Below are 27,668 nucleotides of genomic sequence, written 5' to 3'. Positions count from 1 at the left end.
TTGGTAGAATAAGTTAACAAAGTTACCTGTTAAACATTGCACATCTTAAATTTTATACAGTTTCAACATTAGGTTCTACATTCATCTAGATGGAGTACAGCTTTCCAGAAAATGTTGAGACAAATGCTTGGTGTGCTGGTGATTTAAATCTACATTTTACTCGCATTGATCTATATCTGCTCTCTTAAACTCCTGAAATTAAGGAATACACTGGTTATACGTGCTTTCTTACATTCATCACAAGAGCTGGGTACATGTATGTATATTCTGTTTGCTTTGTTTGATAATAACAGATAACTGGTGGTAACTCTTCAGTTGGAGTTGCCAATCATTGAGAGCTTCATGTAAAGACACAGTTGACTGCACTATATGAAAAGCCAGATCTGTATTTTTGCAGATTAATCTTTATAGTGCCAGAAAGGATTCAGTATCTCAGCTTATGCTTCACCAACTTTGATATGAATGTTATGTTAGTTACTTTATTCTGCTATTGCACACTTATCCAGCAACGCTACAACGTTGACTGAGTTTTACGTACATTTATAAAACACATACAGTCTTGGTTCTTTGTTATATAAACAGCTGCTACAGTATGCAACACAACCATCAATGTGTTAGACCTGACATATTTCATATCATTTTTACGGTTTAACTCACTGAAACAAACTGTATAACTTAAGTGTAACTGCTTCCTCCAATTTTGCAAAAGAAAGTTAAAATAAATCCATGATTGCATGAACCCATTTTCTTCCACTTTATCATGGCTTGGGTTGAAGTGGCTGCAGCCTAAGCAAGATCGCACATAAGTCTTTCTCCCTAGCAACACTCCCAGCTCCTTCTGGAAGATCCCCGACCAGATGACAAAAATCTCACAAGAAAGCTCTGAGTTTTCCTTTGGGTCTCCTCCAATTTAAACAAGCCTCCAGTCCTCAAAAGCAAAGAGCCCAAGAGGTATCCTCAACAGATCCCTGAACCACCTCAGCTGGCTGAAGTACGAGCAGCCCCACTTCAGAGGCAGGATGATGTACCTGAGGCCCAGAGAGTACAGGAGCTTCAGGGACATGGGCATGAGCGGCACCAGGTTCATGAGCTTGAAGCGCATCATGGACATGTGTTAATTGTACATTTCAACTTCAATAAATTATATTACTTTCTAAATGATGGTTTCATTTAATAAGTGTCATAAAGTCTTCCGGACTTGACTAACATAACATTTTCCTGAAAAGGAGGCAGGGTTCAAATTCCAAGGTAAGCCTGTCCAGAGCCTTGACAGAAGAAGCTGAGCTAGGAGCAATACATATCCCATGGGCAAGGTGAGTTTTATAATAAGCAATCAGTAATGCCAGTGTGACTTAGACGTCCACTAAGTTGGATAGCCCAGGGGTTCCCAAACTTTTCAGCCCTGACCCCTCAATATAACGGTGCCAGAGACTGGGGACCCCCATTGTCCCTGGAGGTGGTAAAAACATTTAACGTTGCGCAAAGCCACGCAGACTATTAGGCCTTTCCAAACACTAATGGTAAGAAATGCGAGAAGCCGAACAAACTTAATCTCTTGAACTAGTTGTTTTGTATATTATATTATTAGTAGTAGTATATTTCCCAATAATAGATAAAATACACAATTAAAAAAAACTAGACTCCCACTTTAGGAAGCATTGGGATAGGTAAATAAAACATCACCAGTCATGAGGCTCCATTAACTATGAAAGTTGAATTCTAACATTTAAGCCTCTTTAAGCCATTTGTATCTGCAGATTTTCAAAATGGAAAGTTGTTCTTCGTAACCATACAGAGAAGCTGACGTACAATTCTCCTGATTGTTAACAACATGATGAGCAGAAATGTTTATCAAGCAACTTGCAAGCAATAAAAATGGATGTGTCAGGTGACAATTGAGTTGAGGGGGACTTCAAAGCTTGCATCTTGCTCAGAACGCAGCTGCACATCGTCTGAGAGACGACGTGACCGCATCCCGCCAGTACTGTCTTCTCGCCACAGGCTTCCTGTCACCTTCAGGATCCAGTTTAAGATTTTATTACGTGTTTTTAAAACATTACATGGTTTTGCTCCGTCCTACTTATCCAAGCAGTTGCACCAATATGCTCCAGTCAGAGCACTGCGGTCAACGCACCAGCAGTGGTGATTCTAGAGTCTGTAGGGGCCCTAAGCAAAAAATAATTGGAAACTCCTCCAACCCCCATTATGTCTGCCAGTGTCCCGATTCACTCTTCCTGTTTCTTCTTAACTCCCAGACAGATTCCCCATTCCCCCGTTCCCCAAACTTTGGTTTTCACAGGAATAATGCATGCAATGCTAAGCAGGGCAATGAGAGTGAGTGCTGTCAGAAGGGCCCTCTTAGGGAGGTTTCCTTCTGTCATTGCAAAATTTGCACATTTTGAGCTCCCGTTGTGGTTTAAAATGTGTCAGTCCTTGGGGGCCCCTTACTAGCCTGGGGCCCAAAGCAGTTGCCTGCCTTGTCTGTTGACAAGCAGGTTCCATGATGTCGGCTAAAAACCCGAGGTGACGGAGCGTCTGCGGTGGCTGATCGTAACTTATCGAACAATTTAACCGTGAACATCAGAACCACCACATCCATTGTAACTTTTACATCGCTGCTTAAAACACACCTCTTTGCATTGACCTTTAACACAAGTTGAACCTGACATTTTGAAATTTAATTATCTTCTTATTTCTTGTGGTGGGCTTCATTATATAGTGGGTTTTGTTGTTTTGAACCTGTACAGCACTTTGGTCAAGTGAGGTTGTTTTTTAATGTGCTATATAAATAAACTTCTACTTGACTTTAAAACGGTTAGAATAGGTGCCTATAGATTATCACTTGTGAATAAAACAAGAAAAAGTCCCCCGAAACCTTTAAGATATGGCCGTTTGGTGATTCAGATCGACTTCTTCATTCTGGGTCATATAGCTAACTAGCATTGTGTTGTAGCAGCTACTGATGTACCCTGCAACACAGCCTGGTGGAAAACCCATAATATCACCAAGTCATCACTAGCACCATAGATACAACCCAATATGGCATAATCCAGACGTCTAGCTACACAACACCCCCATCTACTCACCTCGATCACCCTGTTCAAAACGACCAATTTATATCATTCAATACATTAACTCAAAAATACGGCGTTGGGAGGGTCCAGTTACTCAGATATCAACAATCAAATCAATAGTTAAATCCCAAATGAATATTACCAAAAACAATCGACATCCTTCCTTAAACGATTGTAATCTCAAAGCCGTTGTCTATATGATTTTAATCTTTATTAGGCTTTTCCCCTCACCGATTCCCAACAAATCAAGGTAGTGTGTGCTGACAAGTGGTAAACCTTTAACCCCTTTTTGTTGGATCCGTTTGTTTTATGGAGATTTAAAAAAATGTGGGATCAAGGGTTGAGATTATTGAGGGTCTTTACAAGCTTGCAAAAGTTCTGTTGAGCTTCTTACGTTAACTTTTTTTTAAACTCTACTTCACACATCGACATATCCAAAGCAACAACTGAAGCATGAAATATGCTCTATTCTTGCTCAAAGAATATTCTGTTTTGAGCTTGTGTCTGTGTTGGTAGATGGGTGAGCAACTCAAAACTCTATAGGCCTCAATGGTGTGCTGCTGGGTCAGGACTTTGAACAATAGAGGGGCACACGGTCTTTGTCTCTGGACAGGTATAAATGAAACTTGTTCAGACTGGCAGAGTATCAGTTCAATCACAGTTCCATCAGAGATCTGAGATACCTCTAAAGTCAACATGGGCAAGGTAGGAATAAAAAAAGAAAGAAAATCAAAATTAATTATCCAACAATAATACCAGTATAACCATTAAAACTCTTTTGTTTCAGATCATCTTTTACGAGGAGAGGAACTTCCAGGGTCGCTCTTATGAGTGCATGAGCGACTGCCCCGACATGACCTCCTACCTGAACAGGTGCCAGTCCTGCAGGGTGGAGAGCGGCTGCTTCATGGTCTACGACCGCCCCAACTTCATGGGAAACCAGTTCTTCATGAGGAGGGGCGAGTACGCAGACAACATGAGCATGATGGGAATGAGCAGTGGTATCAGGTCCTGCCGTTTGATCCCCATGGTAGGTTTAAAACAGATCTAAAATCATCTCTGAGAAGGAAAACCTTTTGAACTTGAAAATAACCTGTTTTTTTGTATCTTGAAAACAGCACAGGGGTCAGTTCAGGATGAGGATCTATGAGAGGGAGAACTTCGGTGGTCAGATGAACGAGCTGATGGACGACTGTGACAACATCCAGGAGCGTTACCGCATGTCCGAGTGCCAGTCCTGCAGCGTGATGGACGGCCACTGGCTGATGTACGAGCAGCCCCACTTCAGAGGCAGGATGATGTACCTGAGGCCCGGAGAGTACAGGAGCTTCAGGGAGATGGGCATGAGCGGCACCAGGTTCATGAGCATGAAGCGCATCATGGACATGTGTTAATTGTACATTTCAACTTCAATAAATGATATTACTTTCTAAATGATGGTTTCATCTATTAAGTGTCATAAAGTCTTTTGAAAAGCTCTTAAAATTTGATAATGTAAGATAAAAATGAAAATGGTAGTAAAAACCAAATCCATTTAAATCATGTTTCTAAAAAGCCACAAGAGTCAAAGTTGATTGGGGGATGACGTGCACCAAATAGCGTCAGGATCAGGAGACAAACATGCAACCAGTTCAATGAGGAGCCTCTGTACGACGGGAGCATGCTTTACCCACTGAGCTACACCAGCGTTCCTAACTATTCCGAAACATTCGTCCGTCAGTCAGTTAGCTCACCTCTGCAGTTGTCTCGCAGGCTGTAATATCATAACAGATGTTGTTGACGTGGCGAAGCCCTGATATTTAAAGCCCCAAATTTTAATTTGTCAAATAGTGTCCTGACTCCTGACTAAGTTGGTCTACTTGCAAACCTTATAACATCCCAACCAGATTCTCGTTATAATTATCACATTTTTCCGTGATTTTAGCATGTACCTATGTCAATCTGGTTTTACTTGTATGAGGACTTTTATCTTTTGGCTAAAGAACTGGGCCTGTATTCATAAAATTCTTCCACATTAGGGACGTTAGAGTACATTTGACCCCAAAGTCCGCTTCATATGCTCAGTGTGAACACAAATTTACCGTACTCTGGTACTGTGCCCGAGTCCACTTGAAGAGGGGCACGATTCATGTGTACTTGAGTACGGTCCCCAGGAGATGTGAACGCAACCATGCTCACTGGAGGAAGTGGTACACTGTAAGATAATTCTAAACGGCTCGTGCCGCTTCAATAACTGTCGTATCCACACAGCCCAGGCCCTGAGCTAACAAAAACATCCACAGTTTGCAGGTCTGTAAGTGGTTGCCATGGTTACTTCTTCTTTTATCTTTTTTATTTGCAAACCAACTAAACGCATACTGCCACCTGCTGTATCAGACCGTGTACTTATACAAGGGTACTCGGGCACGGAAAGATGTTACCAATGTGAACGCAGACCAGAAGGGGGAGAGGGGAAGGGGGAGCAATCGTGCTCGGGCACGGTACGAAACAGTTGTGCCTAATGTGAAAACGCCTTCAGAGAGCTCCTAACTTAGTTTAAAAAGTTGTAGCAAGGAGTCGTAGGTTAGGAGTGATTTAGGAACATTTGCGGAGGAACTCAGAGTGAGGTAGAGACAGGAACTCGAAAGAGTCGAAAATCAGGGAGATAGAGAGTAGGGAATGACATGCAGGAAAGATAGCCACAGGTCGGATTTGAACCCTGGCCACTCGCTTGAAGGACTATAGCCTCCGCGGGAACTTCTCTCTTAATATAGAGGCGTTGTTAACAGTCCCTTTTACTAGCCTGATGGTGTTGTTGCACGTTTTGACAAATAAAGGCAGGTCTCAGTTACAGGCTCCTCTGCATTTAGTGTTGAAAGAGTTTAATTTGTAGAAAAAGAAGCATGACACTAAAAATGAAAGATGAACAACAACACCTGTCCAAGAAAGACAAAGTAATGCAGGCCATGAAGCAGGTTTAAATGCTGTTCTACAAAGTAAGTTCAGATAAGTGATTGAAGAGAAGGTATACTTTATTAGTCCCACGAGGGGAAATTCAACATGCTACACACACAGGCTAAAACACACAACACACACACACTCCTTTGTACATGCACTGATGGAGAGATGTCAGAGTGGGGGGGGCTGTACACCGCAAGCGCTCCTGAGCTGGTGCGGGGGGGTCTGTGCTTTGCTCAAGAGCACCTCAGCAGTTTTGGAAGTGAACCTGCAACCCTCCAGTTCACAACCCAAGTCCCTACAGACTGGGCAACTGCTGCCGATCCCTTAAATGTGTTTATTGATGTCCTAATTTTGTACATGTTTAAATATTCTTTCTGGTGTAAATGTGCAATTTCTTAGTCTTTACCATCTTTGATGTGCACTAGTTTGGTTTGAAAATAATTAACAGACCGTCTCTAGCAATGAATACGGGGCTGTCTTGCCACTATGTTGTTTTGAAGACTGTGCAGAGGGGTAAAACTCTCTTTAGAGAAGCTATGACTTAATGATGCATCATGTATATTAGTCTGTAAATACTGTGGGACTGTCGCGAAAAAAGGGCTGGGTCATTTCGTAGACTGAAGGAAATAAAAGCTCAGGATGTTCATAGAAGTTTCACTGGAGCTTACAAAATGTTTGAAACACGTTCCCCACTTGTGCAGTCGCTTCCTCACATGCTGATGTAACATGAGCATGTGATAGTTGTATCAGCAGGTGAAGAGGTTTTAATCAGTGATTACATGCACCTGTGGAGTTCACCATGTTGTGAGGGACTCACAGTGCATGCCTCACTTTAAGAAGGACTGAAATGTCTGCATGAATAATGTTTTTCTGTTCAGCCTTTTGAGTCAATAAGAAGATCCTCAATCTAGACTCCTGTGTTTTATTCACTTATTGAACCTTTACTTAACCAGGAATAAAAAAGTCTCTTTTTTAAAGAGGACATATCATCCCCCTTTCCCACCTTTTCAAACAGTCCCCTGTGGTCTAAAAGAAACATCTGTGCTATGCTTTGGTCAAAATATAACATGAATCAAGCACCAGAGGAGGTTTGTGACCCTATATAAACCAGCTCTCTCAGAAAGCTCCGTTTTGGTGTGTGTGTCTCTTTAACTGCAATCAGCCCCCCCTCAACCGGGTATGCCGACACAAGTTCAGCTTTGATCTTACATGGCAGCTCGTCAGCGTACCCCCTGGGAAAACCAAGGCTGCGGGAAACATACAGGAGGGGAGTTTTTTTTTTTTTTACCACAATCCCATTGTGATGTCACAAGGAGAGCAAATTTGAAACTCCAAACGGTGTTCTCACGTCGCTCTGTGAGAGAGGATCAAAGATGACCGATTTCACGGTCTTGCAACCAAAGATGGCCTGCCACAAATATCTGACAAGTCAGAAATGAAGTAAGATCATCTCATAATGTGAACGCTTCCATGATCTAAGTCAACTAACCAACAAATAGAAATGCAGCATGAAACAAAGCACTAATCAGCGCCACCAAACAGGCGCCAGAGCTGTCGGAAGTTTATGCTAATAAGAGGTCTCTCACTTGCATCCCAAGTTGACCTGTTTTTCCCTCATCACGACCGCGTCCACAATTTCTATCCCTCCTCTTTTTTTCTATGCACATGAACACCATTATGGCAAGAGCTTCCTTTCTGCTGACTGCCATGGCAACCTCAGCTTGATCAGGTTGACGCACACTCATGACGCTAATGATGCCTTAGATTCACAGGTACCTCATGGCACAGTTTACATGCATGTCATACCAACATTATGAGATCATTGTTGTACCTTCTGTCTTGCAATAAACACAATACGTAGGAGGTTTTAGGAGCTCTCTTTGGGGCTAAGATGATTTGTGACTTACTCTTACTCTTACCCAGGAGTCAAAATAAACAGGGGAAGGAAAAATTCTTAGAAAACATCCTGACGCTAAGAATTATTTTTTTAGAAATTCTACACTGAGCAGCTCTTTTTACTCAGGAGGCTTTTATTTCCCTAATTCAATTTTATCTATTTGAATTTTTTCTCAATGTGACCAAATTTTGTCACCTGAACGGAGGCTACTCTCTCTTGTGTCCTGGCGATGCTCTTCCTTGTTTCTGTCTTCAGTGGAATCTGAAGACAATCTGAAACTGATTCTGCACGGACAGACAAAAAGTCTTCAATGAACTCATCACGTCTTGCTCCTGCTGATGTATCTGCACGAGTGAGAGTTTGCAGCAGTGATGTGCTCTTGCATGCACGCTGTCTTTCTCCGTTCTTGATTGTAGGTGGTCATCAAACGTATTCTTGCTGATCCAGTCAATAATACGCTGACGACACTTCAGAGACTTTCCTGATTCATAGAAGTCGTTTGGAAATTGTTCTGCTGTTTTTGATGACTTTGACGTCTCAGGTTGCCTCTTCTCAGTGCAGAAAGAGACCTGAGCAAGAGCATTGACAGGAGATCTGAACAAGACTGGCACCAGTACTCAGCAGGAACTGGGGACTTAAGAAGGGATTGCTGCTAGGATGTTTATGAGACTCAGAATCTCATGTGGGGGGGGGGGGGGGGCACAAGTTTGTGCTGTGACAGGTGGCAAGTCAGGTTTTGGCTTTTGTGTTTTGGCTTTCTAAATGTATTTTGTGTTTTTCTGTCCTTTTAATGCCTTGCTACAAAACCAATCGCCCTTCAGGGACAAATAAAGTTGAAGTTTATACATTCTAAACTGATGTTTATCAATGCAAACATATTTCATCCATAGGGAAAGGCTGTAAATTACCAATGACAATAAGGTAGAAAACAGCTTGATTTGTTATTCTATAATCACATATGAACATTTTTGCAATCTTGAAGAGTTTTATAGAAAGTGAATCTTAGAATACTCCTAATTCATGATAAATATAGTTTTTAGTTTTTAAGGTTATTATATTATAATATTATTATAAGTCCATCAAACTTTGATTCCTGGTAAAGCAGCTGGTTGTATGTTTCCTTAAAAACATATCTAGTATATGGCAGAACAACTTTGATGTACATTACATAATGGCATGTCGGGCTATTGTGTTCACACAGGGGATAGTCATGTCTACAGATCGTCCACTTACCAATCAGAGGGCCGCACAGTGTGTTGGTGTAAAGAGACCATTGTTTGCGACTCTGCATTGTAACTTTAAAGAATGCTCTTTGTTTTGACTTCCCTATGGACAAATCCATTCTAAAGTCTTCTAGGGGATCCAGTCACATGGAAACGTGACAAATGCCCCTCAGCACTCTATAGGCCTCTATACCATGTTGCTGAGTCAGGGCTTTGGACAATGGCAGCCACAGATTCTTTGGGTTCGGTCAGGTATAAAAGTAACGGTTACTAACAGGACCAGCATCAGTTCACAGCAACGCAGTTCTCTGAAGAACCAACACCACAACCATGACCATGGGAAAGGTAAGCACACCTACCTCACTATTTATTTTGTCATAGTCAATTACTTAATTATGAGTTTTTGGCTCAGATTCAGACTATTTGTATTTTGTCCCATTGCAGATCATTTTCTACGAGGAGAAGAACTTCCAGGGTCGCTCCTATGAGTGTATGAGCGACTGCTCCGACATGACCTCCTACCTGAACAGGTGCCAGTCCTGCAGGGTGGAGAGCGGCTGCTTCATGGTCTATGAGCGCCCCAACTTCATGGGAAACCAGTACTTCATGAGGAGGGGCGAGTACGCCGACCATATGAGCATGATGGGAATGAGGGACTGCATCAGGTCTTGCCGTATGATCCCCATGGTAGGTGTAAGAGCGTTGTTGATGTCATGGTGGATTTACAGGTGATAACAACCCAAAAAACTTGATTTAACACATTACATTTTTATCCTCTCCCGAACTACAGCACAGAGGTCAGTTCAGGATGAAGATCTACGAGAGGGAGAACTTCGGTGGTCAGAGCCACGAGCTGATGGACGACTGTGACAACATCCAGGAGCGTCACCGCATGTCCGAGTGCCAGTCCTGCAACGTGATGGACGGCCACTGGCTGATGTACGAGCAGCCCCACTTCAGAGGCAAGATGATGTACCTGAGGCCCGGAGAGTACAGGAGCTTCAGGGACATGGGCATGAGCGGCACCAGGTTCATGAGCATGAGGCGTATCACTGACATGTAAAACAGCTGTGTAGGATCTGTCTAAATAAACCAAAATAAAAGTTTTTTGACAAAATGAACCTCTTTGTTTGGCCTGTTAATATCAGTCATTGCATGTTTGGGCTTCCATTCCTTTATCATATGGGACCGCAAGGGCTTTCCAAGGACTGTGGATCCCATCACCATCTCCACAAAGCAAATAAGTCCAAAAAATATACAAGACATCACAACGTGATACAGCACTCGGTGCACACAGTACGAACAAAGAGAGAAGGTATATTTGGTGGTTACCGAAGAAACATCTAAACATGTAAGTAAAAGGGCGCTTAGATACTGCAGATCTCTGCCAAAGCATGTCATTAATCCACTATACTCTAAAACAGTGGTGGGTCGGGACCTAAAATTGGGTCGCGGTTCAGTTCGGTTCGGAACAGTACCCATTTATTGGCGTTTCCACCATCAAAAGTTGGGAATGGTACTAAAATACCCTTCTGTTGGGGTGCCAAGGGTACCGATCCAACCCTAAAGGGTCCCTTTTGTTTACTGTGTCCCATTCTTCTTCTTCTTGGGTGAACTTAATAAATAGCTGGCTACACTGTGTTGGGCTGCTTTGATGTCACACTATTACATAGCTGACAGCTATCTCCATTGGGCTAACACTCCGCTTACCAAATAAGGGTACCGTTGGCTTAGGAAACTCAAGCAAGATCAGGGTTTACTGAACCAAACTGTACTTAACGAAACCGGACTGCTTGGTGGAAACGGGGCTAAGAAGATTATAAAGCGCTTTGAAACATGTTTGATTTGTTCCATCTCTTTGTTCTGACGCATGTTTTGTACCATTTGAGGTCCAAACTTAGTAAATATCAGAAATTTGGATCGTAATTTCTCATTATAAGTTGTTGGTGGGCTGTGGGGCTGTGGGCTGTGGGCATGGGTTCTCAAGGTCAGATGAGAACCCATGCTCTAAAGAACCCTGATGGTCATATCTTGGTCCCATATGGTTATTTCTCCTTCTTGAGTCACATCCACATAAGGTAAACAACAATATTCATAAAAAAGGTAGAAGCGAGTGCTGCACTGGGTCAAACAAATGTAGAGGAATCAGGTGTTGTTCAGGAACAGGGGTCAGAGGTCAAATAGCTAATAAATATTTGACTGTCCTGATAATAAAGTGCGTAGTGTGGAAAGGCGGTCTAAACTGGTAGTCTGAGGAAACCTGATGTTGTGTAAAAATCATTTTTTAGACAGGGATGTGTCTACGCGTTTAATCTCAACTGAGTCTTTGTCAGAGTCATTTGTACTTATATATATATCCAATTAAAGGTCCAATCAGTAAGATGTGTTGTGAGTGAAATGATAAAGGTACCTTACTATATGATCAGACATTAAGGAAATATGCTATGTTGAAGTGCTGGCTTCTCTGACAACAATGCAGCAGCCAGTATGTCCTCCTTCTAACTTTAGATTCTGGTCCTGAATGCTCTGGATTTGTTTGGACCAGAGAAGGTAGGCGGTTTTAAGGCACCCCCACACTGCCGTTTTGGACGCCCCCTCAGTTTGCCAGATATGAGAGCAGTTATCAGGTCAAACCAACAGGTGTGGCAGCGATGGAAGCGGGTAAGAGAACTGGTTCAGATAGAAGTGATTGTACCCGACCTAAAAATCCTCTGCATGTTTCTAATAAGCTCCACGAGCAGAAACGTGCTCAAACTAGGATCAATATTGGAGATGCTTTTGAAAAATGGAGAGAGGTTAGAACGCAGAAAGGTTTACAGACCGATGCAGAGCTGGCTAAACACTGAAGCTTCAGTGTCCACCACATGGCAACCTGTGTGAGCATCGACTCTAGAGAGAAGGCGGTGAGGGGAGACAGCTCTTTACAATGTTTAGAATTTGGACTGCAGTACCCAATTTAAAAACTAGGTGTCAGAGTTATGTACTGCTCCTTTAAGGCCCATATCATTCAATACACTGACTAACACTATCAAGGATCTTACTGTTTCAGGACGGATAGTACTGATTAAGTCCTCAGCAAGATAAATGCAACTACTTACAGTTAAAGTTAGCAATCTAAGTAATGCAGTAATATTCTTGACCCTCAAACGATCAGTTAATTATTCTAGATAACCCCTTGACCTTTTACCAGAGTGCCTTTGTCAGTTCCCATTTGCACCTCGACAACACTTTATTGTCCAGTGTGTGAAGCCAAGTGCTTTTGTTTTGCATGACCGTGTCCTGACCTCTTCTCTGGCACCACCGTCAGTCCACCAACATATTCAAATCCAATTGGTTTACACTTTTCAGTCAGGTCAAAGAAATCCTGATCATGGTGACCCACTCATCTGGACTCCTCCTTCTACTCCTCCCTCACTCTGGTTCATCTCCTCCTTCTACACCTTCCTTCAGTGACATCGCAGCCCCTCTGTTCTGCACTACTTTGTTTCAGAATATTATTACACTTTAAGGAGGATTTCTTGTACACAATCATTTAACGGCCATATGTTCCCATGTGCTCTCTTCTCCCATTCTGTTGTCTTCAGCTTGGATAGTGGATAGAGTCAGAAATCAGGGAAAGAAGTAATTTAAGGATACCTTTCTGATAGAACAGGACAGCTGTCATTAAAAGTAACTCATGAACACCAAGATTCCTTGGAGTGTTTGTGTTGCCGTCCGTCTGCCTGCACCCCCTCCCCCCCAAAGCTGTAAACCTAGGGGAAACACTGGACTTCAATACGTTGCGAGGAACAGCGTGGCTGCTACGAAGAAGTTGTCTGTTTCGAGTTATGTTTTTGCAAAAAGTTGATGTGCATTATGTGAATCAATAAACAGTATCTTAGAATTAACAAAACACAATTGTCCCCCCCCCCATGTGATGACGATCATGACGTCAAGTCGACAAGTCGGCCACCTAATTCTTTCCCGAGTTTCTGAGTTGTTGTACTGACTTGAGCAGGCGTTCATGAGCATTTTACAACACAGAAAACTTGTTTTCCCGATGTGTCGAACACCACATATTACCAAATAACCGTTCATAATCATTGTTTCTCCCACCATCTATTCTCATATAGATAAAATAATGTCTCAGTCAAAGGTAGTGTTGTAGTCAAAACCACACTAACCGAGACCAAGACTTACCCGAGACCAGAGCGCTCCAATACAGAGACAAGACCAAGACGTTTAGGGATCTAGACCAAGTCAAGACCAAGACCAAGACCAAGACAGGGCGAGACAGAGACAAGGCCAAGACCATAAATATTACTGAAAATTCATCATGTTGTATTTAGGGGGTGTGACACTCACTTAGACCGTAACACCAGCAAGGTTACAGCCGCAACCGGGGGATAAAATCAAACTACAAATGAAGTTATTTGTTCTTTTAAAAAGAGCCGTTTTCTTTGACTGGATTGATTTCAAATCCGGAGTCCGCCCAGTCTGAGACCGAGACAAGGCCGAGTAAAAATGCTTTTGTTTCCAAGACGAGACCTTTAAAAAGTTTAAAAAGACCAGACTCGAATACTACAACACAAGTCAAAGCACCATCTAAAATGTAAGAAGTATCACAAGTACAAATTGAACTCTTTTAGACATTTTATAAGCAGAGATTTTGAAAAGTCTTATTAAAGAGTTTTTAAGGATCGCTTTTATGTACAGCACCAAAACACAAAACATGAAGGCTTCACAGCCCGAGCAGCAGGACTCCATGTTCTCTGAAAACCAGAAATGAGATTTTAATATTCCCTCCCACTAAAGAAAAAGCCTCTGAAAGGAAAGAAAGAACTAGAACATGAAACACAGACAAAACATGCTGTCATAGAAAAAATACATGTGTGTATTGTGTAATAAATCATTCCCATAAAGTCTGATGCTTCATGTGTAGAAAATTAATTACCCCAAAAACTGGAATAAATAAAGAAGTCAGAGTAACACCGTTCAGGTTTTTAACAGAGTTTCCAACAGTCGCATGACCAACAGACACACTACCAGTTCATCACATTAGCAGCATTGTTGTTAATGCTTTCAGTAATGAGAGAAAAAGCCTTTCTAAAGCCGGTAAGGTCCTCAGTCCCCTGAAACATGGACGTAACCTCAGCATTCTATGGGTCAATAGTAATAGTTGCTGGGTAAGGGGTTCTCTGAGGGGGGCCCACTGGTTCTTTACATGTTGGTAAGTATAAAAGGAAAGGGTTAAACCAGGTAGGCATGCAGTTCAGGAGCAGCAACAGCAGCAACCCACCAGCAGCCAACATGAGCAACACCAGCATGAACATGAGGGGCAAGGTAAAAAAAATATATATATATTGGAGAAATAGAAAAATGTCGGCCATATTGGTTTGAATCTCACCATCACAATTTGTTTTTCACAGATCATCTTCTACGAGGAGAAGAACTTCCAGGGTCGCTCCTATGAGTGCATGAGCGACTGCTCCGACATGACCTCCTACCTGAACAGGTGCCAGTCCTGCAGGGTGGAGAGCGGCTGCTTCATGGTCTACGACCGCCCCAACTTCATGGGAAACCAGTACTTCATGAGGAGGGGCGAGTACGCCGACCATATGAGCATGATGGGAATGAGGGACTGCATCAAGTCTTGCCGTATGATCCCCATGGTAGGTTTAAAACAGCGTCTGTCCTGGTACATGTCGTCTAACGGGGAAATCAGTGACTAACTTTTTTATCCTCTTTCAAACTACAGCACAGAGGTCAGTTCAGGATGAAGATCTACGAGAGGGAGAACTTCGGTGGTCAGAGCCACGAGCTGATGGACGACTGTGACAACATCATGGAGCGTTACCGCATGTCCGACTGCATGTCCTGCAGCGTGATGGACGGCCACTGGCTGATGTACGAGCAGCCCCACTTCAGAGGCAAGCAGATGTACCTGAGGCCCGGAGAGTACAGGAGCTTCAGGGAGATGGGCATGAGCGGCACCAGGTTCATGAGCATGAAGCGCATCATGGACTCCTGTTAAATCTTTAGCAAATGATAACTGAATGTTATATGTCACCTAATAAAACATTTCTCCACATACCTGTCTCATTGAAAATTAAACCATGCAATACTTTAAAAATCTCAAGCATATTTTTAGGACAGCATGTAGCTGTAAGCTAACATAAAATATACTTTAAAGACCAAGCACCTAAAGCCTGGAGGATTAAAAGTCTCTCTATTCAACTATGGCTGAAAATAATTTGAAAATAATGTCAGAAAGCTAACAAATAAAAATAAGGCTACGGACTTCAAAGCAGGCTATATGAGAGGAAATATGTGAATAGGTGCTAAAATAGATAAATTAAAAACATAGAGATAGGACATTAATTAGCGCATTAACCTGCTAGCTACTAGCTTGCTCTTTAAAGGTCACACCTTCACTCAAGTGACCGCCAAAATCTTTACACGTTTTACACCCTGGTTGAACTTCTGTACAGCTTTTAACTTAGTATGTGGCAAAGACTTTAATGTCACATATTCTCCTCCTCTTCAACCAGTTTAAATAAGTCTCAGAGCTCCTTGAAACATGTCTGTGAAGTTTCTTGTTCTAAATCCACTCTGATCCTGTATTTGATCATGTCTATAAACTCCTCTATTTCAGCCCTGCTCAGAACAGGCTGTTTCTGTGTCTGTACCTTTAAATGTTAATGAACTGTGTCTAACCACGCCCCCTCTCTGGAAGGGCTTGGGTGTCTCTGGCTTTCTCGCTCCATGTCCTATTGTTTACTGTGAGAAGGCAGACTCAGAGGGCAGAACAAACACCTAGCTGTGGGAGTGTCACCCACCTGGGGGAGGGGTTACTGCCCACGATGTCATGAAGGGAAAATCTCTAAATGGCCTGTTTGAGCACACATTTTCTGAAAAGTGAAGCAGGCAAAAGCTCTGCAAAAACAGAGAGGATGGACTTTTCTCATCATTGGGGGGTTTGTAGACAGACTAGAGACACATATTAGAGTTAGAGAAACATGGTGAAGCGTGTTTTGCAAAATATGCGACCTTTAAACACAAAAAGATTATACGTATGGTAAAAGGTGCTATAGAGGTCAACACTTGATTAAGCTAATATTAGCCGCTAACTTCGAAACAGTTTATTTATCCAAACTTCAGTTGTGTCAAAGGATCACATTCAATATACAAGTGCAACCAAAGAGCAACAAGTGAGGAAATCTTGCAAGCAGTAACAAATAATGCGTGACAGATTAGCAATGAATAATGCTAAAAATGCTAATATGTGTAAAACAAAGCAAATGAAGAGTCTTTAATCTCTGAGCCTCTCGGGTTTCACACATCGTACTTACAGCTTCTCCGCTCCTGCTGAGGAACAAGTGAGGGGATGTCAGCAGGACTCGTTCACAGTACGTCTGGACATTGGACATGTTTGAGAAGAAGATGACTCTTGAGTTGCAGCTTTGGATCACTTCCAAATTATACACGAGATTACAAAAGACCCCCGTATAATGCTCATACTAAAAAGGGGAACCTAGAGGATTAACTCATAGATACATTAATGGTACTACTTTTTTTATCTGGCAGTCTAGACCAGGCATGGGCAAACTACGGCCCGCGGGCCATATACGGCCCGTTGGGCTTTTTAATCCGGCCCGCCGAACTTGTCCAAATTATATTATTATTAAATAAAATTTTATTATAATTAAACCTCGTTCGTTTTCCCCTGTAATGCCCGCGTTTCCCCAATAGATGGCGCACTTCAGAGTGTGGTGTATTACGCCCTTCTTCACTTTTCCGCTTTGCCTTATGAACCCGTATGAGCCCTTCTGTAAAAATGAGCAGACCAAAGAAAAGAAAAGTGGACAGTGAATGCTGAGTGTTTAATACAGAGTGGACAACTAAATATTTTTTCACTGAAGTCCAATCAAAGGCTGTATGCCTGATATGCCAAGAAACTGTCGCAGTTTTCAAAGAGTACAGTATCAGCCGTCACTTTGCTACGAAGCATGCTAACTACGCTAGCAAGCAGTCCACGCTGCGGCTACAACTCAGAGGTTGAAGGCTAATTTACAGACTCAGCAACAGTTTTTTCACCAAGAAACTGCGATTCAAGAGTCAACTACCAAGGCAAGTTTTTTGCTGGCATTCAAATTAGCAAAGGCTAGCAAGCCTTTCTCCGAAGGCGAGTTTTTAAAAGAATGCATGGTAGAGACAGCAGGTCTCTTGTGTCCGGAGAGCCAAGGCCAGTTTGAAAAAATCAGTTTATCACGCAGGACTGTGACTCGCCGTGTGGAACTGATTGACGAAGACATAGCCAGCGAATTAAACAAAAAGGCTGAGTCCTTTAAGTTATATTCACTAGCGCTGGATGAAAGTAATGACGTAAAAGACACTGCTCAGCTCCTAATTTTTATCCGAGGGATTAATGACAGTTTTGAGATAACGGAGGAGTTTTTGACCATGGAGTCCCCGAAAGGAAAAACGCGAGGAGAGGACTTGTATAACCAGGTGTCTGCTGTCATCGAGAGAATGAAGCTACCTTGGAGTAAACTTGCCAATGTCACAACGGATGGATCGCCAAATTTAACTGGAAAACATGTTGGGCTGCTGAAAAGAATCCAGGATAAAGTGAAAGAGGAAGACCCTGACCAGGATGTTATTTTCCTTCACTGCATCATCCATCAGGAATCTCTGTGTAAGTCTGTATTGCATCAATTTGTACAATGAGCCTTGCATATTCATGCTTTGCTACCTGTTAAACACCAAATCCTTTCATGTAATGGCTTTTACATGTCATTTATATTAGTTCACACAAACACTCCATCCATCTGTTCCTGGCCCGGCCCCTCTGTCAAATTTTAGAACCCATTGTGGCCCGTTAGTCAAAAAGTTTGCCCACCCCTGGTCTAGATAGTCCTCACTTCAGTGCTAAACACCAATCACTCTCATTACTTTTTCCTCCAAATCAGTGTTCATCAGTGAAGATCGATAGGAACGTTTGAAGCCTGAGTTTACATTAAATTAACTGCCTTATGACCAGATCACACAGAGACGCGTTGTTAGAAAAGCATCGCCACCAAAACCATTGCTTTCTATTGTACAGCGGGCTTGCCGGCCACTCTTCTCTGCTGCTGCGCAATTCGCTTTCTAACCGTTTTGGGTCAGCTCAAGACTCGGAGTCGCAGCGCTAACCAATGTCACTTTTTGCCGAAGCAGCCAATCAAATCAAGCAGGAGGCTTTACATATTTAACATTACATATAAGATTGGACATCAGGAAAAAGTTATCATTTACATTAGGTGTAACTTGGAACATGGGGCGCTGGTGGCGCAGTGGTTAGTGCGCGCACCCCATGTATGGGGGCTGTCGTCTCAAGCGGGCAGCCCGGGTTCACTTCCCACCTGTGGCTCCTTTCCCGCATGTCATTCCTCACTCTCTCTCCCTGATTTCCAACTCTATCCACTGTCCTATCTATCCATTAAAGGCACAAAAAGCCCAAAAATAAATCTTAAAAAAAATAATAACTTAGAACGTGAAGCCGGTCTCCTAGCTTAAAGTCCCGTGTACCAACATCCCCAACCTTAACCAATTTTCAACCTCGGTTTTATTTAGTCATCTAACGTCCTCTAAAGTCCCCAACAGAGGTAGATGCCTAACAACTTGAATATTTATCGCAACAAGCTCTAACATAAAACATAAATATTAATGACGAAGCCTGAGTGTAGTCACCCGTCTGTTCCTGCAGGGGACGTTGGAGTCCCATCGATGGCGGTCTCCGTGCTGGAAATGCTGTCTCAGCCTAACTTTCAGTCAACCTAACGACAGACTGAGAGCTGGAGCTGAGGAGGGTTTTAAGCCTCCTGACAAACTGTTACACCGCGCCCGCCTGTCAATCAGGTAAGCTACATGCCTTATTGTGAATAACTCTTATCCTTCATCAAATCATAACGGATGAGTCATCAAAACATTCACCCCCCGTACAGTGTGAGCCGATCGAGACAAGCTAATCAGACCTATTTGGTTTTTTGAACCAGGCTGTAAACATGTTAATCTCTGCTGTAAAAACAGACTGTTTTGAATTGGTGTGTATGTGACTTCCTGTGCTTCTGCAGCCAGCCTCTAGGGGACACTCGAGGAACTGCATGGTTTTATTTTTCAACACCAGAGGTTGCTGCTTGGACAGACCATGAAAATAGCCAAGAGTGGGGGCCAGGGCGCCAGTTTGGTTCGGTTGGTGCAAAAGGCTTACCATGTTCACATCACAGATTCCTGATTCTGTCGCTCAATCCCCTTCGCTCTCTCCCAATTTTTCTGCCTCAGCTCCCACTCTCAGCCTGTCATTAGGTTGATTGAATGTTAGGCTGAGACAGCATTTCCAGCATGGCGCCCCCTGCAGGAACAGATGGGTGACCACAGGCTTCGTCCATTAATATTTACAATCTGTGGTTGAAACTCAACAATGTAGTGGAAAGATCCAACAAGATGGAATAAGGTGTAAAATTAAGCACAGGAACTAGAATCACAAATACATGTATTTTGTGCGTCAATAAAGGAAAATAAACTAATTTTATAAGACAAACTTTGGAAATCTCCATCGCTTTCCTTTCTTGTGCTATTTTTGAGAATTAATCCACTGAGTGATTATCTCTGTTAGAGAAGTCCATGATAGGCCGATAACAACGCCCCAATACTGCCAAAACCTGAACTCTATAAATACAATGTTGAGTGTAATATATAAATGTACATTGTGTAATGTTCTAACGGTGCTAAATCACATATTCCAGCATTTGTTTTCAAATTGATTTGTTTGGATGCATTTTTGTCTTTTACTTTGTTTATTTAGTCTCCACATGAATTTGTTTCGTTTGCCCAAAAAAGAAAATTTACACAAAATATCCCAATTACTGTATTTAGTGTATAAAAGATCAACTTTGATGCATTTAACTTCCCTAACATGAGATGTGATATAAAACATCATGAAGCAGCAGCCTCCTCTTCTACCGCTGTGACGCTAACATTTATCACTCAGTAAGATTCAGTTTTGTAACTTTATATCGACTCTTCGAAAATGTGCCTCGAAACAGAAAAAAAGCTTTGTTTATCTTTTCAACAGGGAACGAATTCTAAGGTCTTCGAGGGCCCAGTCATCTGACAATATGACACAACAATATGACAGAGCTGTATAGTCCTCTATAGCATGTTGCTGACTCAGGGGTTTCCACAATGGGGGCCCACCAGCTCTGTAGGGTTTGGGCACATATAAAAGCAAGGGTTAAACCAAACAGGACAGCAGTGCAGCAGTACAGCAGCAGTAACAGCTCACCTACAAGCATGACCACCACTGACATGAGCATGGGCAAGGTAAGCTACAGCCTCACTTAAACACAAATAACACATTTCACCACTGTTGAATTCATAGACCAAATAATGACAATGCTTGAACTGTAAGTCTCAACAAAATGTCCTACTTTCCAGATCATCTTCTACGAGGACAGGAACTTCCAGGGTCGCTCCTATGAGTGCATGAGCGACTGCCCTGACATGTCCTCCTACCTGAGCAGGTGCCAGTCCTGCAGGGTGGAGAGCGGCTGCTTCATGGTTTACGAGCGCCCCAACTTCATGGGAAACCAGTTCTTCATGAGGAGGGGCGAGTATGCCGACTACATGAGCATGATGGGAATGAGCAGTGGTATCAGGTCCTGCCGTATGATCCCCATGGTACGTCCAAAACAGCTTCATCCATAATATTCTACTAAAAGACAAGAACAGTTGTTAAACCTTAAGATATTCTCTTTCTATACTCTCTCAAACTACAGCACAGAGGTCAGTTCAGGATGAAGATCTACGAGAGGGAGAACTTCGGTGGTCAGAGCCACGAGCTGATGGACGACTGTGACAACATCCAGGAGCGTTACCGCATGTCCGAGTGCCAGTCCTGCAACGTGATGGACGGCCACTGGCTGATGTACGAGCAGCCCCACTTCAGAGGCAGGATGATGTACATGAGGCCCGGAGAGTACAGGAGCTTCAGGGACATGGGCATGAGCGGCACCAGGTTCATGAGCATGAGGCGCATCATGGATATGTGTTAAATACTTTTATTTTGAAATAAAAAATAAAAGATAAAACAACAATTTTGAGCTTGTTACATTTTTCTGTTATTGGCTTGTTCTCTTTTTTCAATGCTTAAATATCTGATGAAGGAAATATACAACCCAATAGAAACTGTAGGTTGTAAATGATAAACATTATAACATAACATCGTAAAAATTTAGATATTTGATTTAAAATCAAACATATACTTAAAACTAACTCCAACTTAAAGGTGGAGTCAGAAGCATTTTTCATTGCAGCTTGTAAACACAATATTCAAACTGGCTCCTCCTCCTGGGCTCATCACCCCCTTAAGCTCACACTCCCTGCAGGACATAGTGTGTACGTTTACTGCTTGTACCTACACTGCAAGCTAACGTATGCTAGCACAAGCTAACCCCCAGTGTTTGTCACCTGCCTGTCCAACAGGAAGCAGACCAACTCCACGTCCACGGTAAAAGCCAACACAAGGTTCACCCTCGTTTTAGAATGAGCTTTGGTGTCTCACCTCACTATGATTATATTTTCTTTTCTCTGCTGCTACATATGTGTTCATCATAATTGCTGGTTTAAATTGCATCCAGATACTGTATTGTATCCACACCCTAAGTCACCTGTGTGCTGTCATTGGCTGGAGGAAATACACCAGCTCCCCGCCCAGAAATGTCCCAAGTCAAAAATTGTAAAATCCAGTCAGAGGACAGGGTCTCTGCATTCACACAGTCACCACACAGGTCACAGGTGTTATGCCGCGGCCGATCAAATGCTTTACTCAGACCAGGCATGTGAACACAAACACCCTGAGGAGTCAGCAGACGGAGAGAATCAGAACCACAACATGAGAAACTTAGTGAGTCAGGGATAAGTCAACACAGTGTGCTCTAAACCTTGCACACATCTTTTGAGCTTTCATACCATCTCAAGTCCAATCTGAGGACACAGAAAATAAAGGAACTTAGAGCCCAATATGATTGATCCACCACAACCGACACATTCACTAAAATATGAACAGTTAAACTCAGACAGAGAGAGTTTGAGATTATGCCCTGCCTCTAATAAAAAGCCTCCTTCATATAAAGGCCTGGTACTTTCTGTAGTTTAGTTAAATAAAGGCCCTGGTTATTATTTGAGGATTTACGGTATTATGCTGATCCCCATTTAAAAACTAACCCATATTGTTACAATGTTGGATGGCTTTGGTTTTACAAGGATGGCTCAAAGCAATTGGCAAGTATTACATTCTCATGGAATGCCCACTAGTGGAACCTCAGGGGTTGTATGGCTTCTCCAAGACCACAAAAGCAAACTTAGACTGGATCAGCATTGCTCCACTGCTCCATGGCAAGGATGGAATATGCATTGTATATTTTGTATCTTGGGTTCACGATTAGCCTTAACCAGCCTTTTCTGGTTTGGAATAATCATTCCCAGAGGGTAAGGGCGTTTCACATAATGGGTGACTGTTACTTGCTGTGCCCAAGCACGATAGCTCCACCCTCCCCATCCCCCGCTGGTCTTCATTCACATTAGTAACATCATTTTGTGCCCGAGTACACTTGTGTATGTATACAGTCCTATACAGCAGGTGGCAGTATGCACATAATTTGGTTTGCTAATCCGCCAAGAAGCAGAAAGAAGAAGAGGCAACCACTCGCAGGCTGAGTCCATCCTGCTAACTGTGAATGTTTTTGTTATTTCTGAGATGCCAACAATGACCCTCTTCCTACTTCCACATTGTTCATTCAGCTCAGAGGATGAAACTACCCGTACTGTGCATATATGAGTGGTTTTAAAGCAACAGGAGCAGTTTAGAAATTTGTCAGATAGCGTGCTTCTCATTTGTTTGAGAATGGTTGCGTTCACATCTCCCACAGACCGTACTCCAGTACAATCTTCCCCGAGACCACCTCTTTAAGTGGAGTAGGGCACCTGAGTACGGTATGTTTGTGTTCAGACTGATCAAATGAACCAGTCATCTGGGTCAAGTGTACTTGGATCCAGGCCCTGGTCCCAAATGTGGAACCACCCTTAATAGAATAATACCCCAGTAGTACCTTGATATGGAAACCATCCACCTCATTTACCACTTTGCAATAACTGGGCCCTTAATGCAACACTGAAGAGTCGTCAAGTTGTCAGTCAAGACAGTCCAAGATTCTCTAGAGCCTGAAGGATACCCTGCCAATGAGGAGATCTTCACCTTAACTTAATCTATACCTTAAGGAGATCGCTGCCAGAACAACCTCCCAACCTTCAGCGAGGTCATCTGGCACTACTTCAACACGACATCCCTGACACCCAGCCACCACCATCGGACTGTGTCGTCCCCACAACCACCGTCTGACACCCAGCCACCACCATTGGACTGTGTCGTCCCCACAACCACCGCCTGACGCCCAGCCGCAATCATCAGACCGTATCGTCCTCACAACCACCGCCTGACGCCCAGCCACCACCATCGGACTGTGTCCTCCCCACAACCACCGCCGTCCTCATTCATGCACGGCCTTCTCCGACCTCCACCTCAGCGGAAAGGAAGTGTGGACAACAGGAACGTGAGGAATTCAAAGGAGTAAAGCGTCTCGAGATCACACTTGTTATGAATTGGCGCTATACAAATAATGATTGATTGACAAAGGGGAGTCATACCCTGGATCTTCATGTTCTGCCTCCTCATTGGATTATGTACAAGTTCAAATCACAAGTTTCCTTCTGTTTCTTTTCACTGCTTGACAACATCTCTATTCTGTGTTAGCAATTCCTCAAAGTGAGGGAAGACAAATAGTGAGAATCAAAGTGACTGCTGCAGTTGTGCAATCCATGCACCCTTCATCAGCATGAACATTTGTTTCAGCACCTCGGATCATCAAGTTTACGTGTTGGACTTTTTTGTGTAAAGCTCTTTGCCGTTTTAAAATGTAATTCCAAAGACATTTACCAAAATGCCAACTGGAGTCGATTAAGACATTTCTATCAACGAAACCACAAAGAGGTCAATCATCTGGATAACAGCACAAGTAATCAAAAAATAATAGACATATACAGAAGCCTTTTGATCAGGAACAATAGAGCCTGCGAGAGGATGCATAATAACACTTTCCCATCAGCATTCACACACTGAGGGACTGACATTGCATGCTCATGCTGACTCATTGATTTCACACAATGGTGCCATTGATTGTTTGGATGTCCCGTTAGGTATAAAAAAGGCTTAAATCCAGGATAGGAATGCTATAGCATCGTCCAATCTATCAGCAACTATGCATGGAAAGGTAGGTCCGTGATATACTGTGATGATGTTTGCACAGATGCAGTTTGTTTTACCAAAAATATTTTATGGTCCAAAGAATGGCTTTATGGATGCATCTTTTGGGTACTATCAGAAGGCAAATTTTGAAAGCTAATCACATCAGACTTTAGAGTTGTTTTACCATCCATTGGCTGATCTTTGGGTTTCCAGATCATCTTCTACGAGGACAGGAACTTCCAGGGTCGCTCCTATGAGACCAGCAGCGACTGCGCCGACATGTCCTCCCACCTGAGCAGGTGCCACTCCTGCAAGGTGGAGAGCGGCTGCTTCATGGTATACGACCGTCCCAACTACACAGGGAACCAGTACTTAATTAAGAGGGGCGAGTACTCCGACTACCAGCGGATGATGGGTTTTGGAGACTGCATCAGGTCCTGTCGTATGATCCCCACGGTATGGCATTAAGAAAAATAATGTGTAACATTTAACTGTAGCATAATTCCGATCTAAATGGCTCATTACTTTGTATTGGTATTGTCTTTAACAGCACAAAGGCGCCTACAAAATAAGGATCTACGAGATGGAGAACTTCGGCGGTCAGATGACCGAGCTGATGGAGGACTGCGACAACATCCAAGAGCGTCACCGCATGTCCGACTGCCAGTCCTGCAACGTGATGGACGGCCAGTGGCTGATGTATGAGCAGCCCCACTTCAGAGGCAGGATGATGTACCTGAGGCCCGGAGAGTACAGGAGCTTCAGGGAGATGGGCTACGACGGATCCAGATTCAGCTCTATCAGACGCATCACCGACTCCTGCTAACTCCACTATTTTAAAATCATCAGAATTACAGAAACCTTTTGAAACATGGCATACACAATCTGTAACGTTGGAAATCTTTAAATTGGATTTTTATTGTGTTTGTATATTGTTTAATTTGACTGCAAATTTTAAATACAGACTGGAATCTTATAAGGGGTTGTTGCTCATTGATCGCACCTCACATTTTTAATGTAGGAAACCTTAAATCATAAAATAGTATTTATAAACATGCAATAGTTTATATGATTACATATTGGAAGTATCCAGTTAAACTCTACTTTTATAAAAGGAAGAAAACATGGATTTTGAAATGTATTAGATCTAGGTAGAATAGACAACAAAAATATCACAAATTGTCCGGTGATAAATACTTTAAATCAGTGATTCTCAAACTTTTCACAGTGAGTATCACCACAGAAAATATTAAGCTCTCCAAGTAGCACCATTACTGCAAACATTGAAATAAGATAAGATATGATAAGATAAGATATACTTTATTCATCCCAGCAGGGAAATGTAGGTGTTCCAGCAGCCAGCATACATACAAACACACAACACAACACATACATACATATCCCACCCATACAAAAACATGAGCCCACAATACATAGCCAGGATAAAAAAGTGGTATGGATGGTCCATGTGCATAAGTAACTGTTACTCATAGATAACAGTACAAAATACTAGTATGATACAAGTGTACTAGAATGATAGATAAATAAAGAATTATTATAAAAAAGCAGTCAAGTGTGCAAATATACAGGTGCAAAATACAGTTTGATATATGCAGCTCAGGCTGAAGTTTAAAAGTTTAAATGTCTTCTGTCCTTACTTAAAGGGGAGTCGTTATAAAGTGCAATTGCAGTAGGTAAAAAAGTATTTTTAAATCTGTCCTTTTTGCAGCTTAGCTGCCGTAGCCTCCCACTAAAAACACTCTTTTGTTCACACACGAGATTGTGTAAGGGATGCATGTTATTGTCCATAATGTTCAACAGTTTCTGTATCATCCTTCTCCCCATCACCACCTCCAGAGGCTCCACAGCAGTCCCCAGCACAGAGCCAGCCCTCCTAATCAGCTTGTTAAGCTTTTTAGAGTCACAAGCCCTGATGCTGCTGCCCCAACAGACGGCTGCAAAGAAAATGGCACTTGCCACAACAGTCTGATAAAACATGGATAACATTTTGCTACACACATTAAAAGACCTAAGCTTCCTCAAGAAGTAGAGTCTGCTCTGACCCTTCTTGTAGACAGCCTCTGTGTGGTGCTTCCAGTCCAGTTTATTGTTCATGTGCACCCCCAAGTATTTATAGCACTCCACCACCTGCACCTCATCCCCAAGGATAGAGATGGTGCTTAGCTCAGGCCTGTCCCTCCTAAAGTCCACCACCATTTCCTTGGTCTTTGTTACATTTAACACCAGGTGGTTCTTCCCACTCCATGCAACAAAGTTATCCACCAGCTGCCTGTATTCTGTCTCCTCTCCACCACTGATACACCCCACTACCGCAGTATCGTCTGAGAACTTCTGTAAGTGACAAGCCTCAGAGTTATACTGGAAGTCTGAGGTGTATAGTGTGAAGAGGAAAGGGGACAGCACAGTCCCCTGCGGCGCTTCTATGCCACTGACCGCCCGCTCAGACACAGACCTCCCCAGCCTCACAAACTGTGGTCTGTCAGTCAGGTAATCCATGATGTTGTGGTGGTGTCTACCTGCATCAGCTCCAGCTTCTCACGTAGCAGTACTGGCTGTATGGTGTTAAAAGCACTTGAAAAATCAAAAAACATAATCCTCACAGTGCTACCAGACTTGTCTAGGTGAGAGTGGGCCCTGTGGAGTAGGTAGATGATGGCGTCCTCAACCCCCACCCTTGGGCAGTATGCAAACTGCAATGGGTCCAGGTAGCTGGTCACCTGTGGTCTCAGGTGGGCCAAGACCAGCCTCTCAAGTACCTTCATGATGTGCTATGTTAGGGCAACTGGTCTGTAGTCATTGAGGGCAGAGGGAGAGGGTTTCTTGGGGACCGGAACAAGGCAGGATGTTTTCCACAGCACTGGCACACTCCCCTGGCTGAGGCTGAGGTTGAAAAGATGCTGTAGAATGGCACATAGCTGACCTGCGCAGGCTTTCAAAACCCTGGGGCTGATACCATCTGGACCTGCTGGCTTGTTCTGGCCGAGTCTCTCGAGCTGCATTCTCACCTGGCTACTGGAGACAGACAGACAGGCCAGAGAAGTGTGGGGTAGGGGTGGGGCACAGTGGGGATCAGAGCATATTGGGGGGGCAGTGGGTGCCGTCCAGGTAACTTGCGGGGAGGGGGGTGCCTTTGTGAGGGGGGAGGATGTAGGGTCTGTGTGGCTATGTGGGACCAGGGAGGTAGCCAAAGG

At 43.1% G+C, this 27,668-nt stretch overlaps 5 protein-coding genes across 5 annotated transcripts; all 5 read left to right on the top strand.

Moving 5' to 3' along the window:
* The first annotated feature begins 3,629 nt into the window (after positions 1–3,629).
* On the top strand, positions 3,630–4,508 carry LOC132986979 (gamma-crystallin M3-like). The gene is made up of 3 exons (XM_061053721.1): positions 3,630–3,779; positions 3,862–4,104; positions 4,193–4,508. Exons 1-3 carry the CDS (start codon positions 3,771–3,773, stop codon positions 4,466–4,468), a joined length of 528 nt encoding a protein of 175 aa, XP_060909704.1. The 5' UTR covers positions 3,630–3,770; the 3' UTR covers positions 4,469–4,508.
* A 4,830-nt stretch (positions 4,509–9,338) lies between these two features.
* Positions 9,339–10,255, top strand: LOC132986949 (gamma-crystallin M3-like). The gene is made up of 3 exons (XM_061053675.1): positions 9,339–9,479; positions 9,579–9,821; positions 9,925–10,255. The coding sequence occupies exons 1-3, from the start codon at positions 9,465–9,467 to the stop codon at positions 10,195–10,197; spliced, it is 531 nt and encodes a 176-aa protein (XP_060909658.1). The 5' UTR covers positions 9,339–9,464; the 3' UTR covers positions 10,198–10,255.
* Positions 10,256–14,302: 4,047 nt separating this feature from the next.
* LOC132986948 (gamma-crystallin M3-like) lies at positions 14,303–15,208 on the top strand. The gene is made up of 3 exons (XM_061053674.1): positions 14,303–14,456; positions 14,543–14,785; positions 14,872–15,208. The coding sequence occupies exons 1-3, from the start codon at positions 14,379–14,381 to the stop codon at positions 15,145–15,147; spliced, it is 597 nt and encodes a 198-aa protein (XP_060909657.1). The 5' UTR covers positions 14,303–14,378; the 3' UTR covers positions 15,148–15,208.
* A 5,149-nt stretch (positions 15,209–20,357) lies between these two features.
* On the top strand, positions 20,358–21,250 carry LOC132986973 (gamma-crystallin M3-like). The gene is made up of 3 exons (XM_061053716.1): positions 20,358–20,477; positions 20,592–20,834; positions 20,933–21,250. Exons 1-3 carry the CDS (start codon positions 20,448–20,450, stop codon positions 21,206–21,208), a joined length of 549 nt encoding a protein of 182 aa, XP_060909699.1. The 5' UTR covers positions 20,358–20,447; the 3' UTR covers positions 21,209–21,250.
* A 3,152-nt stretch (positions 21,251–24,402) lies between these two features.
* Positions 24,403–25,435, top strand: LOC132986978 (gamma-crystallin M3-like). The gene is made up of 3 exons (XM_061053720.1): positions 24,403–24,481; positions 24,670–24,912; positions 25,007–25,435. Exons 1-3 carry the CDS (start codon positions 24,470–24,472, stop codon positions 25,280–25,282), a joined length of 531 nt encoding a protein of 176 aa, XP_060909703.1. The 5' UTR covers positions 24,403–24,469; the 3' UTR covers positions 25,283–25,435.
* The last annotated feature ends 2,233 nt before the right edge of the window (positions 25,436–27,668 follow it).

This window comes from Labrus mixtus, chromosome 13 (assembly GCF_963584025.1).
Source record: "Labrus mixtus chromosome 13, fLabMix1.1, whole genome shotgun sequence".
NCBI lineage: Eukaryota > Metazoa > Chordata > Actinopteri > Labriformes > Labridae > Labrus > Labrus mixtus.
Note: the sequence above shows the minus strand (reverse complement) of the source record. Positions and strands in the feature narration are given on the sequence as shown.